This window comes from Protopterus annectens, chromosome 3.part0 (assembly GCF_019279795.1).
Source record: "Protopterus annectens isolate FY-2018-M chromosome 3.part0, PAN1.0, whole genome shotgun sequence".
Taxonomy (NCBI): Eukaryota; Metazoa; Chordata; order Ceratodontiformes; family Protopteridae; genus Protopterus; species Protopterus annectens.
Genome location: NC_056731.1, coordinates 835,174,546 through 835,196,046, shown reverse-complemented (window position 1 = coordinate 835,196,046; position 21,501 = coordinate 835,174,546). Strand labels below are relative to the sequence as shown.

The following is a 21,501-nucleotide window of genomic DNA, read 5'->3' as shown; positions in this document are numbered from 1 at the left end:
GGCTCTACGGTGTCCGGTTCCTTCCAAGCCCTAGAGGATATGAGATCCACCAGGGGGTCGGGTGGAGGGGACACCCAAGAGGTAGATGGTCCTGCCTCAAATGCCTCAAGGAATACGGACTCATCAGAGGAAGCCTTGGGAGCAGACCACCCACCCCTGATTTTGAGCATTTCCATGATGTCTCCAAAGGAGACATCCTCGGGGGGTGATCTAGGGGAGCCTTCCCCTTCATCCAAGTCCTTATCTTCTGTGAGACTCTCAGGGGAGTCCATGTGCCTCCTTTTGCACTTTGCCTTGTGGGGAATCTCCTCGGGGGGGCTGTCCGAGGAGTCCTCATGGGCTGTATCCTGTTCCACTGGAACTCCTAAAGGTGCTGAGGCAGGCTGCCCCGAGGGCCGGGTGAGGGGAGCCAGGACCAGATGAGAAAGAGTGCGGAAGGGAGCCGAAGCCAGGACCGGAGGCCTGGAAGCACTCGACAGTGCCCTCTCCACCACAGCAAAAGCCGAGGAGGAGCCGCTCTCTGACAGATCCGAGATCCGACTCCCACTCGGATCCGAAGCGGGGATCGGACCCGGCGCCGAGAACGTCGGATCCGAAGGACCAGTGTGCTCCGACCGAGACGGAGCCGAAAGCACACCGAATCCCTCGGATCCGAAGCTCGGCCCACGGCTCCGAGAGGTCGGATCCGACAAACTCGAGGGAATAGTCGGAGCCGACGTGCCCAGCACGGTCGGCTCCGACCTACCCCCGGATCCAACGTGGCTCGGCTCCGAGCGCTCCGAGCCCGGAATGCGGGTCGGAGAAGGAGCTATGGGAGCGAAAAAAGGGGTCGAGCTCCCCCCCAGAGGGGGGGGGAGGCAAGAGCACTCCCATCTACATCTGGGCCTGGATGAATCTCCTCATCATCCGGTCCATATCCGCATCAGACATGCTAAAAGTGGACCTCGACGAGGCCACCGAGGCAGACCTGGAGTGTCGCCTAGATGACCTCGACGGGGACCGGATCACCTCCTCCTCGGGTCCCGGGGAGAAACAATGGGATCGGATCCGAGGAGGAGGAGATCGAGAAGACTTGGAAGGGGAAGCCCTCTTGGCGAGCGGGGCTGATGAGGAGTCCTTGGCCTGCCGCTTAAGGTGCTTCTCCCGCCGCTTCTCTTTCCTGGCCTCCCTATCCTCCAGAGCCGAAGCGGGAGGTTGAGTCCCGGTCGGAGGAAGGGAGGCAGGAGTGACCGCTACCGGGGGGGTAGCAGGCACAGACATACCGGAGGCCGAAGCAGAGTCTGGGGGTAGAAGGCCCCCAGAACTAGCTTCGACCTTCGATCCTTGAGTGCCCTGGGGTTGAACGCCGTGCAAATCGCGCAACCCGAAGAGAGGTGTTCAACCCCAAGGCACCTAACGCACTGAGTGTGGCCATCAGCCGGTGAACGCTTGTGACCACACTCGGTGCATTTTGAAAAAATTGCTTTAGGGGCCTCCGACATACTGTAGAAAAGCACACTCACTAGGCCCCTAACACTCAGTCACACACACACGCTACGACCAGCGGGGGAGGGAGAAATATTTTTAAATTAAATCAAAATTATATAAGATATAAAAAAGAGTAAAGGTAAACCTACCACACACACAATCAGTCACTCAGAAAGAAGAAATACAAAACTTTTTTTTTTTCCTCACAAAACGCCAAGAGCTCTGAACCTAGCTGTTGCTTGAAGAGCGGCAAACTAGATCTGAGGTCAGTTAGGGCAGGCAGGGGATTATGGGTAAGGGGAGGAGCTAGGAGCTCGGATCTATGCTATGATAGAAGTTGCCGGCTCGGATCCGAGATCGGATCCGTATCCCACAGGTTGCTGACAAATGAAGTTCCTACTTCAGATCAGTATCTTTCAATTCTTTGTTGATTTGATATGAACATTCACAATGTTGTTATAAAGATTTCTAAGCAAAATTTACTTTTATATATTTTGCCTTGTAAATCATTTTTCGAAAAAGGAAATGCTGTGCTTTAGTATACATATTTCTGTGTGAAATACTAACCATGTAATGCTGAGGACTGTATTCAGATTAAAGTCCAAATTATATTTATGTTATTAAAAACACTGGTAAGCAGCTTCTAATTTGGTAAGACAGCATGTGGTATAAGAAGACTGCAAAACACTCAAAGAAGTGTAAATTTAAAATACAATTATACTGTATGGCAAGAAAGGAACATAGGAACATGTGGACAATACTAGAAGTGATCACAAAGACCATAAGATGTTTAGCCATATGCACCTTTAAGATGGTGCACTTATGCCTCCCTTTTCAAGCAATCAGTAGTGCTCACCTCCCAAATCTAGCAGGGTACACATGACAATCCTGGTGTAAATTTGTAATTACCTATCCAGTCATCAAGACTAGTCTTAAAGGTAGTCAGTGTAGTATTTTGACCTATAGTGGTAACTTATTTCTTTGGCTGGGAATATACTGAATTAGAAACATATCTCTCCAGCTAGTCTAGCTTACTTGTTTGTTTATATTTAGGCACCTAGTATGTGTGTTTATAGTGCCACTGGTTTTGTAAAGAGACAGGGGGTCAAATAGGACTGGGTCTTTCATGGCCTGAAAAGCAAGACACAGGTCACCTCAGGTCAGCCTGTGGGCTACTGAGTATGAGGAGAGATTTGTGCTTATCTGTCAGGATACTTGAATGATTTGATGCCTTTAATTTTCTCAGCAAGGCATCTTCGGGATCTTTTTTATGTTCAGTGATATACCTGGATTTGTACGTATCAAAGGGGGCATTCTATTCAGTGATGGATCTGATAAGGGAACAGTACAGTGACAAAATGACTTTTTTGGATCTTGAAACTATTCTCCTTGGAAATTAACTGGGCATGACAGGAAGACTTCCTAACTAAGGGGGAAGCATGATGGGTGAATGACAGAGCTGTTCACATAAGTAACCAGATATCTTTTGACTATGTCTGTCTGAAGAGGAGTACCACTTAAAACATATTATGTGGGAATAGCCTTTTTGCTGAACACTACTATGGTGCATGTTTTTACATTACATTTAAGAAGATTTTCAGTACTCCTTGTACGTGCATATTCCAGCCCGTGCTGGAAATGTTTAGTATCACTGGGTGAGTGAATAACAGTACCTATCTTGCAGTCATCAGCAAACATGTTCAATCACACTAATGGGATACTGGATGGGATGGCTGCAAAATAAATGCCACACAGGAGATGGCCCAGTACTATTCCATGTGGTAGCCTACTAATTACAAGTTTATATTCAGAGAGAGTACCAGCAACTTGCACAACCTGGGATCTGTGGGATAGCCAATTTGCAATCCAGTGGATAACATATGGGTTTAGATTAAGTTTGGCTATTCTTTTAACAATACTAGCATGAGGAATCGAGTCAAAAACCTTAGCCAGATTGAGATGAGCAGTGTGCACTGAATGACCACTGCCATCACCCTGTTTAACCTTTACTAAGAAGCTTACTAGGCTCAGGAGACAAGATCTGCCCTTCACAAAACCAAAATGATTAGGATCTACATGTTAAGTTCCCTGTGTCTGCATAAATTAATTCTGATATGATACATTTCATGGCTTTGCATATAAAGCTGGCCCTATAACTGACTGGAAGCTGTGCAGGGGCCACCTTTATGTAGGGAGGTCACAGTAGCTGTTCTCCAGGTATTGTGTAGGGAAGTCACAGTAGCTGTTCTCCAGGTATCAGACTCAAACTCTGTGGGTAGTTTGATGTTTAAAAGTTTAATAAGAGGCACAGATAGTACATATTTGGCACTAATAAGAATGCAGCCTTGTAAATTGTCTGGTCTCAGGGAAGTATTACTTTTAGTCTTTGACAGGAATTTTAAGACTTGCTCCAAGCTGATTTCAAGGAAACCAACATTTTCAGGGATAGCAGCAACATTGTGGGTAAGTGTGGTAAAGTTAGCACTAAATCTGTCTGTTATTTTATTTTCATTTATCCTTTTGTACATCAGTTACATCCTTGGGACTGCAATATGTAATATTACAGCTTATTTAACCTACTGAGAACAGAGGTCTCATTTTATCTAAGCACTACCTTTTTACTCTCAAGGCACACTCTGTCATCACTCTCCTTACATCTATTTTGTCAGTGTTTGCATCCTGTTGTATTTATACATTTCTCGCTCAATGCTTCTAATTCCCTTCTTGCTGTGCACATCTCCAGCTAGCAGGAGCATATGCTACAGTAACAGTTTTCTTTAAACAGGGCTTTTCTCAGATGAGCTGCCCCCTTCTTTTCTCCACTTCTTCCTTTACTAGATCTCTCATCCTCTCCCTCTACTCATTACACCTTTGGACTATGCTTTTGTCCTGACTATTTTATCTTTTATACAATTATTACACAATCTAACTGGTAGAAAGGTTGTACAAGTTAACCTTTGCACAAAGCCTAAGTAGTATATAAGCTGCACATCTTCTACTTTTGCCATATCTTCTTTCCTCTTAGTCTTTTACTGCCGATCCTGACACCTCTACCTTCTACACTTATACTCCAACAGTCAAGGTGGCAGATAGGCTGTACCACGTATCTCTGCACACAGCTTGGATGGCAGATAGGCTGTACCACTTACCTCTGCACATGGCCTAGGTGGCAGATAGGTTGTACCACGTATCTCTGCACATGACCTAGGTGGCATATAGGTTGTAGCACTTATTTCTGCACATGGCCTAGGTGGCACATAGGCTGTACCACTTATCTCTGGACATGGCCAAGGTGGCAGATAGACTGTACCACTTATCTCTGCACATGGCATAGATGGCAGATAGGTTGTACCACTTATCTCTGCACATGGCCTAGATGGCAGAGAGGCTGTATCACTAATCTCTGCATATGGGCTAGGAGGCAGATAGATTGTACCACTTATCTCAGCAAATGGCCTAGGTGGCTGATAGGCTGTACCACTTCTCTGCACATGGCCTAGGTGGCAGATAGGCTGTACCCCTTATTACTGCACATGGCCTAGGTGGCAGATAGGCTGTACCACTTATTTCTGCACATGGCCTATGTGGCATATAGGCTGAACTCCTTCTTCTCTTATTAGGTCTTTTACTGCTTATACTGTTACTCCAGCATTCTAAAAGAAGTTTTACTCTGCAATTTAACCTATGCATACAACCTAGGAGGCATAGACTGATATCCTCCATTTATTGTCAGATCCATTTACTTTATTGCCCAAGTGTAAAGGTATTGCACTTTCTTTTCATTCCTAGCTCGTTAAGTCTGTAATGGCATTATATTTTTAGGCACTATGAATGCTGCTAAGGTTCTTGGTCTCCAATTTTTCTAGTACTCAGCTATAGTACTTAAACCATTTGTGCCAATACTCCAACTTTTCCTATAGCCATACTTAACCTCTCTTTCTCCTCTCTATTCTTGATGTAGACCTTCTACACTAAAACTCAGGTCAGGAAACAAAATGCCACTAAGGCAGCACACTGACTATCCCTGGAAGAATAAGCACCTCATTCAAATCTGATCTGCAAAATGAAAATAACTGTACATTAACCTTGCAATGCTAAATATGTGTATTTCAAAAGAGTAATTTTGTGGCTGGATGATCCTGGGACCCACCCACCCTTTGTGAATCCACTTTAATATTTTGTACTCCTAGCACTGACAAACATATCTGTACAATCATCTCTTTTCACTGTAGGTAATTCAGCCCCCACTTACCACTTAACTGCATACTAATAGCAAAAACAATACTTATCTTCTCTCATCTTTATTTTCATAGGTTCATAGGTAGGTACTAGGCTATCGGCCCTAGGGCCTATACAAGCCCAGCCAAAAAGGTACCCTGGCTTTTGCCACCCAAGAAAATTTTTTTCCTGTGCCACTGTCGAGCAGAGCCACAGAAGTGATCCCCGGGGTGAATTTCCTATTCCTATTTCCCATCCAATCATCAAGATTTTTCTTGAAGAGTGTTAATGAGGAGCTCTGTTTGATATAGATAGGCAGTTTATTCCAAAGTATGGGAAGTCTCAGGGACAGGAATCTATCCCTCTGGCATGTTCTGTTTATTGTGGTGACAAGGTTTAGGTCCCTAGAGCATGTAGCTCGGAGGGATTGGGACTTCTTTAAGTGGAGCATGTCCAGTAGCTCTGGGTTTGACATAACTTTGTATGTTAGGCAGAGGTCACCTCTGAGTAGGCGATATGTGACAGAGTAAAGCTGGAGTTTTTTGAGACGGTCTGCGTAGGGCATCTGTTTGAGGTCGGTAATCCTCTTTGTGAGGTATTTCTGTGGCCTTTCCAGTTGTTGTAGATGTCTTGTGAGGTACATACCAAAAGGGGCGTTGTACTCTGCAATGGGTCTAATGAGTGATAAGTAGAGAGGAACAATGATCTCTTTTTTTCTGGATGAGAAACCTTTTGTGATGAGGTGTGCCATGTAGAAGGATTTCCTGACTACTGTGGCAATGTGATTATCAAAGGAGAGACTACTGTCCACCTGTGTCCCAAGGTCTCTTATCACACTTTCGGTGTTAAGTATACTACTGCCTATGACTGGGTGGGGTCCAGAGTTTGGAGATTACCAATGTCTTTGTTTCTAAGTTCCATGGTGATACGTTCCATGGCCTTGCAGACCAGGCTCGTCAGGCTAATGGGGTGGTAGTTCCCGGAGTCCGTGGTGGCTCCCCCCTTGTGGAGTGGGATAACCATTGCTGTGCGCCAATCAGTGGGCACAAAGCCTGAGGTGAGGCTATGATTAAACATGGTACTTAGGTGGGGTGCCAGTTCGTTCTGTAGTTCATGTAGAACACAGCCTGGGATGTTGTCTGGTCCCATGGATGCTGTGTTCTTGGCTTTGGAGAGTGTGGTTTTTACCTGTGCAGCCGTGATTACAGGAACTTTGCATTCTTCCGGTATACAGACGGGCTCTTTAGGGGGTGAGAGGGGGGTAAAGTTAGCACTGAACCTATCTGCCAGGATGTTGGCAATATCAGTTGGGTCTGTATATTTAGTGCCATTGTGCTGTAACTCAGAGCAGATCTGAGTGTTGCCATTGAGATTCTTGACATAGTTATAGAATGCTTTGTGGTTGTCTTTAGAATCAGTGGCGATTTTGTTTTCATAACTAGCTTTGGAGGATTTTATCAGGGATCGCAGCTTCTTACTGAGGCTGACCAGGGAGCTCATCCACTCGTGGGATTTTACTCTCTTTTGCAAGAGTTTCTTCCTTCTGTTGCACAGTTTGTTTATGGCAGGGGACCACCAGATTGGCTTCCTTTCTTTGGAGGATAGCGTCTTGGTTCTGTTTGGGATAGCACAATCCATGCACTCATGTAAGTGCTTATAAAGTGCAATTGTGTAGGATTCAGTAGTCATAGCTGTATTGTCCATCTGCATGGGTGTCATGAAGTTCACCACTTCTGTCTTAAGAAGCATGAAGTTGGCTTTGGAGAAATTTTTTACCATGGTTTCCTTAATGGGGTGTGGAGGCAGGATGGGGATATCTAGGGTAATTAGCTTATGGTCGGAGTGGACCAATGAGGAGTTGACTTCAGGTGTGGAACACTGGTCACTCATATTGATAATGACTAGATCCAGGATATTGTTGCCCCTGGTGGGGGTGTGGATAAGTTGATCCAGGGCATTGGAGTTTATGAATTCCAGAAAGCGTTGAGTGAAGGAGTTGGTACATGAGTAGTTTTCCCAGTTAATGGTGGGGTAGTTGAAATCGCCCATTATTAGAGTGTTTGGTTGAACCCTAATATTTTCCAGTACATCAAGAAAAGAGGAATGGGAATCCTGAGGCATGGTTGGTGATCTGTAGCAAGCTACAATTTGGATTGCAGTTTTGCCCAGAGTTAGTTGCACTTGGATAACCTCGGCTGCATTATGCTGAGCAACTAGCCTGGAGGTGTGGATATCCTTAATGAATATGGACACACCTCCGCCTTTGGTGTTCTGGTCCAGGTTACATGGCCGAAAAGTGTTCTATGAGTTATAGCCTGGTAGTGTAGGGATACTCTCTGGAGCCTTGAACCAGGACTCAGTGTCACTGCACAGATATCGATGTTCTCCATTTTAGGGAGTGCCTCAAGTGTGTGCATTTTGAGATTTTAGACTTCTAGCATTGAGTAGCATCACCCTCAGTTTTTGCTTGCCTGTCCCTGTTACGGTGGTGAATTTGTTATTTGAACCTTGCCTAAAAAAGGCACTACAGGGGCGGAAAGAACTTTAGCCAGTATCTGGAATCCCAGGGGTGACAGGTGCAGGCCATCTCTGGCAAAGCATCGTGGTCTGTCAACCATGTCATCCCAGGCAGACAGATACTGGATCCCTTTAGAATGGCACCAGAAGCTTAGCCAACTGTTGAAGTCAATCATTTTGTCCTTGTACTGTGGCATCATTCTGGGTGATGGCAGAATGCTACTCAGGGCTAGGGTCATACCTGCCTGGGCTACAAGATCGGAGAGCTCTTCCATGTCTTTTTTCATGTAGTCCAGGGAGGTACGTCTCAGGTCGCTCACACCAACATGGACAATGACAGAGTCATATTTGTACTTGTTGTGGAGTGACCTGAGTGCATGGGTTATGTGGCGGATCCTGGCACCTGACAGGCAGCTGACAGTAACCTCCTTGTTTAGCCGGGTGAGTGGGACATCAGTGTGCCTGACTATAGAGTTGCCTATGACTAGTGAGTGTGTTGGGTACGTTGTTTTGCCTTATTGGCTGTGGTTGAGTGGCACACTGAGTCTGCGGGCTATGTATCATTTGGGTTGTGTTGGGGGGGTGGAGGTTGCTTGTATTTCTGCTTTGGAGGTCTCTGTTGCTTGAGCAGATTATTATTAGAGCCTCCATGAATGTTTTTGTGCTTCTATGTGTGGATTTTGGTGGTGTAGATTTAGTGAGACTATGTGATGAGTGTGGTGTGGTGCAAGTGTTTACCTTCTCCTCTTGACTGTCGAGTTCAGTCTTGATTGGAGAGAGCTTTACCTCCATTTTGGCTAGATAAGTGCATCTCTCACAGGTTGTAGTGTTGGGTGGTAGGAGGAGAGGGTTGTCTGTGTACATGAGGCAATTTTTACATTGCCCCAAGATGCCCAATATTCATCAGATAGACAGGTGAGAACACTGGGAGGTGACCATTGAACATGCCTGAATAAAAAAACAATTTTCCTCTAGAAAAGTGAGGAAAGTGAGTACAAGAGCTGTTTTTCTCTAAGCAAGTGAGGAAAGTAAGTACCAAAACTGTTTTCCTCTAGGTAATGAGGAAGGTTGAGTGCTGTAGTAATTAGTAGGTTATTTAGTGCTTACAAGTTCTGAACAAAAGTACTGATCACGAGTAAGCAAATTCAAGTGCTAAAAGTAAGAATCTGTATGTGGACTAAACTAGTTACAGGAAAGGAGGGAAACAAGTGCAAATGGGGCTTTTTAATCAGAAAGTTGAGAGAGATGGAAAAACTGCCCAAACGGCCAATAACTACAATTTCTGGGCCAGAACCACTTCTTATGTGGTAGATAGGTTACCTAGTGCTTACCACTCCCACTGATAAGCTAGAAGGCTTCCCTCCAACACAGAAAGCTTGGCAGGGCTCAGAAGCTTACATACAGTTCTGGATACAGCAAATCTGAATCTGGACTACACTAGTTACAGGAAAGGAATTTTTTATATATATATATATATATATATATATATATATATATATATATATATATATATACATATATATACAGAAAAGTAGCTAAACCGGTAATCTCCAAGTGTAGTACCTCGCACTCAGTTCTGCGCAGCTTTGGGCGTGGAGTGGGCATGACGTACATGATTGGCAGGGGAAAGTAGAGTATGAGTGATAGTCACTGCAGGTTACCGTTTCAATATCAGTAAAAAGCGCAGCTAGGGTAGTTACAGAATTAATCCTGTTTCACATTTAGGTGTTTCAAAACTTAGCAAACATATTTTAACTAAAAATCTAAATTCATTCGCAAAATTTTATTTTCATGCACAAAAAGGAACAGATTTGTACCTTCGACTCAAGCAGGAGTGATTTTCAGTAGGTGATCATTCAACTCACCTTTAGCTACAAGCCTGCACTAACTGAACACTCAGATATAAAATGTTGGTACTTTTCCGTTATCAGGGCAACACTTGAAAATGATTGCTTGGAATGTTACCAGGCACTCGCAGTGATCTCACAGCTGCTGCTGAAGTGGCCAACACACACACTTACTGTCTTTCCTGTCAATGAGAATTATTACATGTGAGCCCTAATGCCAAAGTACGCTGAAGTGTGTCCTGGACAGAAAACTACCATTACAAAAAGATGTGAAGAAACGTATGCTAGGGATAAGGGAAGTGATGCAAAGTTGTGTGTTTTATTGTACAGTAGTCGATGTACAATCACTTTAAGCCTCTGAGCACTATGTCATTAGAATAACAAACACTTAAAAGTACACACAGCATAACCACTACTAGGTTAGTAAAAGTCAATGCTGCAATGTAGCTGTCACCTTGAAGATATTGTAAATAAGCTATTTTCTGTAAGTAAATTAGTCTTGGAAGTTTGAACATAAATGGTTTATACAGCTAACATCACATGGGGAATATAAGCAGTGTCACATTAAATGGAAAGCTATAATTACAAGCGTTGCCCCGATAACGGAAAAGTGCCAAAATGTTTATATAGCAAAGGCCCTTGCATTTTAAGACGTACTATACTCTTCAGAAACGGGGGCAGTAATATGTTTTAGTAACTCTAAATATTATAGCAAACTACTTGCAAGTTAAACATAAGATGCATTATAACTGCACAACCGCAATTATTATTTTGTGAATGTTAGGGGAACGGTCCATTACCCAAACACCACATAACTTAGCTAAAATAAAATGAATAAAACATTTCCTTTAATATGATTAATTATTAATATATTTAATATTGCCAATTTACCATTCGAGTTTAACCTGTCCATGTTTTTATGCTATACGCTTTTTAACACTGAAATCACTAGCTAAGTACTTTTTAAAAATTGCCATCAACCCGCAGATTTGTGCATTAAGTCAAAAGTTCTTTTGTTTTGAAAACGTTAACATAAGAGTCAGTTGGGAATGAAAGAAAGAAGTAAAGTTGAACAAAAACTGAATAAAATTACAAGCTAAAAGTAACGGTATGGCAGGAGCAAAATAAATATCATGCGGGCTTGGGCTGGAGGAGTCTTCGGGGCGGGATTTGCTACTGCTCATCCTGCGAGGTACTACACTTGGAGATTACCACTAAACCAGCAGTCAAAACAATTCAAATGCAGTGCAAGCTAGCACACTTAAGTATGTAGCAATGTTAGACCAAACAGTTTAAAAAAATGCAATTAAATTAAAAATGAATAAAAACAATGCAGAAGGAGTCTATTAGGTAGAATGAGGTAAAGGGATGGGACTGGGGGGAGTGTCCCAGATCAAATCTACAGTGGGGGCGGGCAACTACAAAAACCTCCAAATTTAAACAACACAGGAATAGGGAGGTTGGGTATGGGAAAACCAACACCTTCAGCAGAGATCTGAAAAACTATACAGTGAAGCAAAAATAACAGTGCACAACTCTGAAGTCAGCCAGCAATGATATAAAATTAGTCAAACAACAATTACCAGTCACAACTCTGAAGTGCCAGAAAAATATACTCAGCTCTGTATATCTCCAGAAAGTTTGAAGAGCTCTCTTTCAGGACACAGGAAGGCACTAGCAATGATATGCAGACTTTTTTTACTAAGAGGGTCTATCTTTATGCAAGTAATCCTTGAGATGGTCAGATAACACACAGGATGTAACCAGTTATACCAACTTAAGACACATAGAAATAGGGGGAGGGGGAAAAACACCTTCAGTAGAGATCTGAAAAACTATACAGTGAAGCAAAAATAACAGTGCACAACTCTGAAGTCAGCCAGCAATGACATAAAATTAGTCAAACAACAATTACCAGTACACAACTCTGAAGTGCCAGAAAAATATACTCAGCTCTGTATATCTCCAGATAGTTTGAAGAGCACTCTTTCAGGACACAGGAAGGCTCTAGCAATGATATGCAGACTTTTTTACTAAGGGGGTCTAACTTTATGCAAGTAATCCTTGAGATGGTCAGATAACACACAGGATGTAACCGGTTATACCAACTTAAGACACAGAGAAATAGGGGGAGGGGGGGGAACACCTTCAGCAGAGATCTGAAAAACTATACAGTGAAGCAAAAATAACAGTGCACAACTCTGAAGTCAGCCAGCAATAATATAAAATTAGTCAAACAACAATTACCAGTACACAACTCTGAAGTGCCAGAATAATATACTCAGCTCTGTATATCTCCAGATAGTATTTTTGGCAATAAGACCATTTTTATTAATTGCAATCTGTCTTCAAAAGTTAATATAATTTTGTTCCACTTTTCTATATATATTTTTATTGTTTCAATAATGTTTTTATAATTTATTAATATTGTTTTGTTTACATTTTTGCATAACACTATTCCTAAATAATTTAGTGTAAGTTCTTGTTTTCCTGTAATGGATTTATCTGCAACTTGTAGTTCTTTTTTCTTATTTAAAAATAGACATTTTGATTTTGATCTATTAAAGTGTAGACCTGAAATCTTATACAATGTCTCCATTACTTCTTCTAGCTCTCCTAATGACTCTCTGGAGTTTAATAGGGTTAATAAAATATCATCAGCAAAAGGCATAATTTTAGATATGTACTGGTCATAGACTTCTATTCCTTTTATTCTTGGATTATTGCTTATTATTTCTGCAAGTATTTCTTTAGCCAAAGCAAATAAAATAGGAGAAAAGGGGCATCCTTGTTTAGTACCTTTTGTTATATGGATAGATTCTGAGGTGAAAGGACCTAATTTAATGTAGGCTAAGTTATTAATATATATGTTTTTAGTAATAAGATGAAGGGAGGAGGAAATTCAAATAATGCTAAAGTTTTAAATAAATATTCCCAGTTGAGGGAATCAAAGGCTTTGTCTATGTCTAATCCGATTACAAGTGTTTCTCTATCTTATTTATTCACATAATCTATAAGAGTAAGTATCATTTTAATATTATCATGTGTGTGCCTGTTATATAAAAATCCAGTTTAATCATTATTGTCTTTGAAAGTGGGATTTTCATTCTGTTAGCTAGTATTGCCATAAATATTTTGTAATCATTATTCAGTAATGATACAGGTCTGTATGAGGTGCAAAGGTCTGATGGTTTATTATCTTTTAGAATTGGTGTCATGAGAGACTATTTCCATAAGGGTGGGATTTTTGCTTCTGACTGGACTTCTAGCAAAGTTTTATGAAAAAGGGAGATTACTGTTGAAGGGAAGAGTTTGTAAATTTCCGTAATTATACCATCTATCCCTGGGGCTTTGTTAGATTTACTTTCTTCTATCCTGTCAACAATTTCTTTGTAGGATATAGGTTTTTGTAGGTCTATATTTAAGTTTTTGGGATTTTTTTTATATTGATAAGGTTTGTATCTAAGTTTATTCAGTTGGTATCTAAATCTTCTTTTTTGAAGTGTTCCATATAATGGAAACAAAATGCTTCAAGGATATCTCCTATATCTGATACTTTTCCCCTTTCTTTTCATGATATATACTACTAATGTTATTTGCTTTAGATTGTATTTTAATTCTTGTAGAAAAGTTATGTAGATATCTGGGGGAGGTGGCTAATGAGTTTATTTTTTAATTTTTCCAAGGGTAGACAAGTTTTGTGTGTTAGAATTTCATTATATTTTTTATTTAATTCCTCTATTTCTTTTCTGACTTCTGGACAATTCTGATTTTTTTTTAGATTTTCTGTCAAGAATCTGGTTTGCAAGTCTAATGATTCAAATTCCCACTCTCTAACTTTGCTTTTGTACCAGCTAAGGGTCTTACAAATAAATACGCTTTTAATGAGTCCCAAACCATGACTCTACTGATTTCTATTGTATTATTAATTTCAAGAAATAACTGTAGTTCTGACAACATCCAGGGTCTAAATTCTTTAATTTTCGTGATATATGATGGAATTCTAGTTGAGAGGGTTAAAGGTTTAAACTCTATTTCGAGCTTCATTATCAGAGAGTCATGATCTGAGAAGGGGCATGGAACTATTTAGAAATTAAGGATTTTTGTTTGTAAATCTTGAACTACGAATAATTTGTCTATTCTGGTTTGTGTTCCAAATCTATGGTCTTTATGGGAAAATAATAAGGATTTATCATCCTTTACTTTAAAAGTGTCTATTAAATGAAATGAATCAATCCATTTTTTAAGGATTTTGAAATAGTTGCTATGCAAAAAGACTTCTTGGTGGTTTCAGAAGGTACAATTAAAGTCTCCTTGCAGTATAAGATTTCCTTTATAATTGTTGGAAATAAAATCTAGGTGTTTTTTAACTGTTCCTGCTCCAATTCCTGGGAACCAATATAGACTAGCTAATGTCCATATTCTGTTATTAAATTTAATTATAACAAATGCTAGTAGACCTTCTTTGTCTTCATATTTATAAATATCTTTTGGAGTGATTATATTTTTCTTCCTGAGAACTGATACTCCTTTTGTCTTTGTTCTATACGAGGATTGAGCTAAGACTGTATAGTCCTTAGGGTTCCAAATAAAGCTATCATTAGTCTTAAAATGCGTTTCCTGGAGAAATACTACTTGTGCCTTATTTAGATTTAAATATTTTAGTAAGTTTGATCTTTTATTTGCATTATTTAAGCCATTAGTATTTAATGATAATGTTAAATCCATTTCAAGTTATTGCTGGAAGAAACATTTTGCTTCTTTTTTTTTTTTTTGATTAAAGTAGTTATACCATATTTTCTGATAACATTGGATGTTATTTTTATGTGTGTAAACTTGGGAGTGTAATTTAATGTTCTTTCATCTTTAAATATAAGTAGGGTAAAATTCTGGTCAGGCTTTAAAAAAGTATTTCTATAAAACATTAATTCTAAAGTATCAAATAGTAGTAAATATGAATTTCCCATTAAACATGGAATGAAAGTCATTCCTAGTTCCTTCTTTAAGGCACCATCCTGGTGAGAATTCTTTGAGTTGCTCCTTTTAACAAGTGAATATATCTCCAAGCTTTTTGACAGGAAATTATTTGTAAAACTTCACCAAAGTTTCTAATTATGTAAATTAGTCCTTTATCTATAAGATTTTATACGTTGAAGAAAAAAAAAAAGAGTATTTTTTCTTGTCTTATTTAACTAGTTATATGGACCTCTAAAATACTGCTGCTTTCAGTTAGCCATTCAGGCTCCACCCCCTCTCTTCCACATGTCTTGATGAGCTGAGGGATCACACAGCCACAGATCCAGTTATACAAATGCTCAACCACTTTATCAATCAAGGATGGCCATCAAAGCAATCTAGTTTACTTCAAGAAGTGCAACCTTATTTTCCATACAGAGATGAGATTTTGTCTGACAAAGGTATCATTATGAAAGGTCCAAAGTAATTGTTCTAAAGTCTAACTTGCATCGTGGTCACCCAGGAACAGACTCTACCAGAAGAAGGGCGAGAGGACTAGTATTTTGGCCTTCCATGTCACAAGACATTGAGAGAGTACTTTCATCTTGTTCCGTGTGTAATAGTACTAAGCCACATCAACAGAAGGAACAACTTCAGCAAACCCAGATTCCTGAACTATTTTGGTCAACAGTAGCCACTGACATTTTTGAGTGGAATGGTCAACATTATTTGGTGTTAGTAGACTTTTATTCCAGTTGGTTCAAGATTGACCTACTTCCTAACCTAGCATCCAGTACTGTCATTACTAAGATGAAGCATCATTTTGCAGCCCATGGTAGTCTGCACAAAGTTATTTCTGACAATGGCATGCAGTTTGCAAGCCAACAGTTTAAAAGATTTGTTGAAGAATAGTACTTTACTCATGTCATGGGTATCCCAGAGTATCTGCAGTCAAATGGTTTGGCAGAACGTGCAGTTCAAAGTGCAAAACAGTTACTAGAGAAGTCAGAACAAGATAATAGTGATGTTTTCCTAAATCTCTTGAATCTCAGAAACATTCTTCATGATAAACTTCTTGTTTCACCTGCTCAGAGACTTCTGTCGAGACAAACCAGAACCACATTACCAATCAGCAGTCAATTGTTGGTGCCATGTGTCAAGAACAAAAGGGTCACTGAAAACCAATTTGTTGAAGAAGTGTTTAACCCAAAAGCCCTACTATGACAAGACCAGCAAACCATTCAATCCATTATGAGAAGGAGAAGTGGTAAGGATGCAAACCTCCAAAGGTTATGATCGGATTGGCGTAGTAAAGAATATTTACCCAGAGCTGAGACTGTACATTGTGAAATCACAAGGAGCAGAGTTTAGGCAGAATCGGAAACATTTGATGCCAGTGTCTGAGCTTATACCACAGCACATAGCCTGTGAGAGAGACTCTTTATCTCAGAGTGAGTTGTCCGGTGTTCCAGTTCCAGAGAATATTCCCATTCCTGTGATGAATCCAGAAGTTTCTGATATGAGTTGTTCACCGAAGATTGTCCCTGTTGCTAAATTCAGTTCAGATTGTTATGTTACCAGATCCAGTCACATCTCCAGACCATGTAATAGATACACGGCAACTTGGATATGAACACTGTGTTTGTTTCTAATGTCAATTATAATGCATGGCTAACTCCAATGTTGTTTTTTACTAAGGGCAATCTTTTTAAGAGGGAGGATGTAGATCAATGTGTATGTACCTTTAAGAAGCTATCTAAGGGCTTGCACAAGTGTATAAATACTGAGCACGTGTGAGCCTGACTGCTATTTTGTAGTAAGCTGCTGAGATGTAAGCATGTACGTCTGTAAGGTCTATCTGTTAATCAGTTTGTTTATATTTTATGATGCTGCTACCCATCCTGATGTGTTTCTATGTATTAAAGCATCTAAATGAAATATCCCACCTGCTTGTCATCTATGTTAGCGAGGGACGAGTGACAGTAGGTACTAGAGAAACCGCTCTTGTGGGCCATTTTACGTCTAGCCAATTTCCCTTTTTGTGCTCAAATTAACCTATCCCATTTGGTTACAGACTGTCCTTACCAAAACTATGGTCAATAACTTTATATTACCCATAATGAGAATAACTGAATTCACATCACAGATAATTTTAGGGACCCAGGCATGGGATAAAGCATTTAGGTGCTGTATCTGTCCATTAGTACTAGTACGGGGGTAGTTACGGGGTACATATTCTGTTTCCCATCCACAGATCTAACTTGCCCTTGAATAAGGACAAGGATTATGCATGAATAACATGTTCCACAAGAACTTGGGCTACAATATGAATAACTGTAACAGGATGAAATTTTGACAAGTAGCACATTAAAAAGTATGGTGTCTATAAAATAATAGGGCAACTGTTTTACTTGTTTCTGATAACGCAGGTAATATGCTTAGATAAAGAAAGCAGCTTTTTATTTTGGAGAAAAGTATAGTAAAATCATTCAACCTCAGCATTTGTGTTTAAACTTGATTCTTTTTGGTTTACTACTTTATGCAAAACTGACAAACAAAAGGCAAGGAAAAGCCAAAGAATAAGAACAGATGACTCTTTTGAACATATAATACTCAGGATAAAAGAAAAAGTTCAGTTGTATAGAGGCATAACAAACAACAGCATTCATCTGTCTGTGAAACCTTAGGTTGTGTCATACTCAAATGTAATAGTGAATCAACAATAATTACTTATAGCAGAGATTCTTTGGCAGAACTTCTTTAACTGTAGACTTTGAGAACATTCCTCCTTAATCCTCACAACAATCAGAGTATTTACTAAAGTCTTTTTATTAATTATCAAAGAAAAGAACATTATTAACAAACCTTAGCTTTGGCTTCAATTATTTTGACTTCTAAATCCGAAGGTATCATCTTCCCCCTGCGGAAATAAAGATGAATAATATAGGTCATTAGCTAGAGATGATGCAAAATTGCTTACAATATTTTGCAGAAGACTTGCACATTTTTGATGATCTTTGCTCTAGTAAAAAGTCAGTTTGGCTTTATCAGTATGTGACATAGTCACTTTACCATTTATTCTGGTGAAAAAGACTACAGGTCTTTTGAGGACTCTACTGTAGAGAAGGAAACTCTTCATCCTTAGTCTGTCAGTGTAACACAAACTGTATGATTTTTTTTTTTTTTTTGGGGGGGGGCAAGGGTGATTTTCCATCTCTTAATGTCTGCACATGTAGTGCAACTTGCACAAGGCTGCACCATTTCCACACAACTGATACTGCTGACAAGGCTGCACTGTCATTATTGTCATTTGCTTCAGTGCTAAAGGAAAGTGTTTTAGCTCAATATGATCTACAGTTTGTTCCATAAAGTTAAGTCATTATATACAATGATAACATGTTAGCAATAATCCATGGCTATCTATGTGTGGATAATGCCGGATTTACCCATGGCGCATGTAGATTTACCATGAGTGCAAAACCTAAGTCATCATGCAAGGCAAACCATGGGTAAATCCTACATTACTCATACACAAGAGTAGATTATTGTCATTATATAATGAGATTATTAATGAAAACAATCTAGTCAATTTTCTGAATAATGTCACAGTAGGCACACTTTAATATCTGTCTTAGGTATCTCATATGTAACAAACACATACATAGCCACATCTCATGGAGTCTCTGCTTTTAAGTCCATAAGGCAAGCCCCCACACAATCCAACAATCTGGTCAGTGGAGACTCCAGTGTGAGACTCACTGCTGTCCCAGGCTGAGTAAAGAGAAAGTCACAGTCAATTGCTTATCAGGGGCTAGGATCCACCACATCATGCACTCACTCAGATCACTGGACCAGAAGTACTAGTATGACTCAGTCATAGTCCACGTGAATGTAAATGACCTGAGACATAACTCCATAGACTACATGAAGACTGACTTCATGGAGCTCTCAAGATAGGTGTCCCAGTTTGGTATGAGCCTAGCACTGAGCAGTATTTTACCTTCTCCATGAATGATGCCACAACATGAACAAAAGATGCCTGACTTTGATAGCTGGCTTAGTTTCTGGTGTTATTCTAATGGGATGCAGTACTTGTCAGTATGGAAGGAAATGGTCAACAGACCACTCTGATTTGCCAGTGATTGTCTGCACCTCTCCCCTCTAGGCTTTCAAACATTAGCTAAAACATTATCCTTCCTCATAGTGCCTATTTACGCAATGCCAAACCGAATGTACTTCCAGCATAGCAAATGAAAACCAAGAAAATCTAAAGGTGTTACTGCTGAATGCTAGAAGTCTAAACAAAAAAAAAATCCTTAGAAGCTCTCTTCACCCTGGAGAATGCTGACATCTGTGCAGCCACTGACACAAGGTTTAACGCCACAGAGAGCAAACCAACATTGTAAGGTTATAATGCCATCCATACATTTAAACCAGCTATTACACAGACAGGGACGAAAGGTGGAGGTTTCTCAATTTACATAAAAAATAAATATACTTCAAGGCTGTTTAAACAGGACAATGTACTTGAGCTTCATCCTGTCCTAATCACTGTAGGCAAAATATAATATTACTTCCTTGCAAACCATAGGTCTTCCTCTCTGACCAAGAAAACCCATATCATGTACTTAAACTTATTGGAAGCTCTCACCAATAAACCTAATATGATATTTATGGGTGACTTTCATTAGCCCACTACTAACTGGGAATCTTATATGACACCAAACATACAGGCACAGAGATTCCTGGATTTTATAAACACATACTCCCTGGACCAGATTATCAATACATCAACCAGGGGTGTAAACATACTGGATCTGGCCCTCACTAATATGGGAGAGTACTGCACACCCTGTAGTGTAATATCTTCTCTGGTAAGGTCAGACCACAAAATGGTCTCCTGTGAAGTAAAAATAAAACCTGGAACCCCAGCTAGCCCTGTAATATTCAGGAACTACTCTAAGGCTAACTTCCTACTATTGAGTGATAACCTGGCAAAATGTCAAGCCCCCATAAACCCTTAGAACACTGCTGCCTATGTGGAACTGTTCACAGAATCCCTATACAAGCATATTAATAGCTGCATAAAGACAGCTATACCCACCAGGAAGAAGTACAGAACTAACTCAAAAAACAAGCCACCCTGTTGGAATCACAACATCAGTAGGCTGTATAACAGAAAGAAGAAAATTATGGAAAAAATTAGGAGGGGCAACACCCAGCAGGATAGAATCACTCTCATCAAACTAAACAAGAAACTCAAAGGACAACTAAAGTCTACCAAAGCCAAATTGTAGGTAAATTTGGTCTCCCAAGCCAATGATAGTCATAAAGTATATTTAGCTATGTCCTCAACCTCAAAGGCAATACACAATTGTGTACACAGCTCGTTATTAATGGAGCCACCTATACTGAGTTAGATGATATAGCAAACCTACTGGCTGACAAATTCAGCTCCAACTTTACCCATCTTTCCCCTTCAACCTTCCCTCAGGAAATGCCATCAAATAGAACTCCCCTACTATCACTAGGGAAGAGCTCCTCAATGCTCTCTCTAAGGCTAAGAACACTGCATCAATGGCCCAGATAATATCCAAGCATGCCTTCTAAATAGCATGAAATGTGACTTATCAGACCCTCTGGAATTGCTATTTAACTGTAGCTTCCAAACAGGCTATGTGCCTTATGAATGGAAAACAGCAACATTCATCCAACTGTATAAAGGTGTGCCATCTGCAGACCCTGGAAACTACAGACTCATAAGTCTCACTAGTCTCATATATCAAAGCCATGGAAAGAATTATCATGGAAATGATCAATAACAACATAGGAAACTTCCAGACACTGGACCCAACCCAAGTTGGTTTCATCAAGGGCAGGTAATGCCTACTCATCCTGGTGGAATTCTTTGAGAAGGTCACCAAAGCAATGGATGAGGGCAAAATGGTTCACTCTGCCTACCTTGACCTGGCCAAGGCATTTGATACAACATCCCACTCAGGTATTGTTGACAAACTCAAGAGGTTAGATACAAACCCTTATGTCACCCGGTGGGAAACCAGCTGGTTCATAGACAAGACTAAGGAAGTTAGAATTGGGGAGTCCACCTCTATAAAGAGGCTAGTCACAAATGGAGTTCCTCAGGGATCGGTCCTGGGACCATTCCTTTTTGGCATTTACTTCTCTGAAGCCAAGGCCAATGTTAATGGCTTCTGGCTAACTACATTTGCAGATGATTGCAAATTAAAAGCTGTCACTGAATTCCCCCACTGACACTGATGTTCTCCAGGAAGGTCTGACAGAGACAAATAACTGGTGTCAGAGCCATGGACTAAAATTAAATGCCAAGAAATGCAAAATAGTATCCCTTCAGGAAGTCATCCACCCCTGATAACTATCTATCATATTGACAACACACCACTAAGAGTTGACCCAGTAGTCAGGGACTTGGACACACACACACACACACACACACACACACACACACACACACACA

The 21,501-nt window shown here is 40.4% G+C and overlaps 1 protein-coding gene across 2 annotated transcripts in view; it reads right to left on the bottom strand.

Moving 5' to 3' along the window:
* LOC122796581 (glutamate decarboxylase 1-like) overlaps positions 1 to 21,501 on the bottom strand; it is a 1,347,171-nt gene that overhangs the window by 250,562 nt on the left and 1,075,108 nt on the right. For both annotated transcript variants that reach the window (XM_044065171.1, XM_044065170.1), the window contains exon 8: positions 17,871 to 17,925. In XM_044065171.1, coding sequence (XP_043921106.1) covers positions 17,871 to 17,925 — 55 coding nt within the window. The remainder of the gene's footprint in view (positions 1 to 17,870; positions 17,926 to 21,501) is intronic.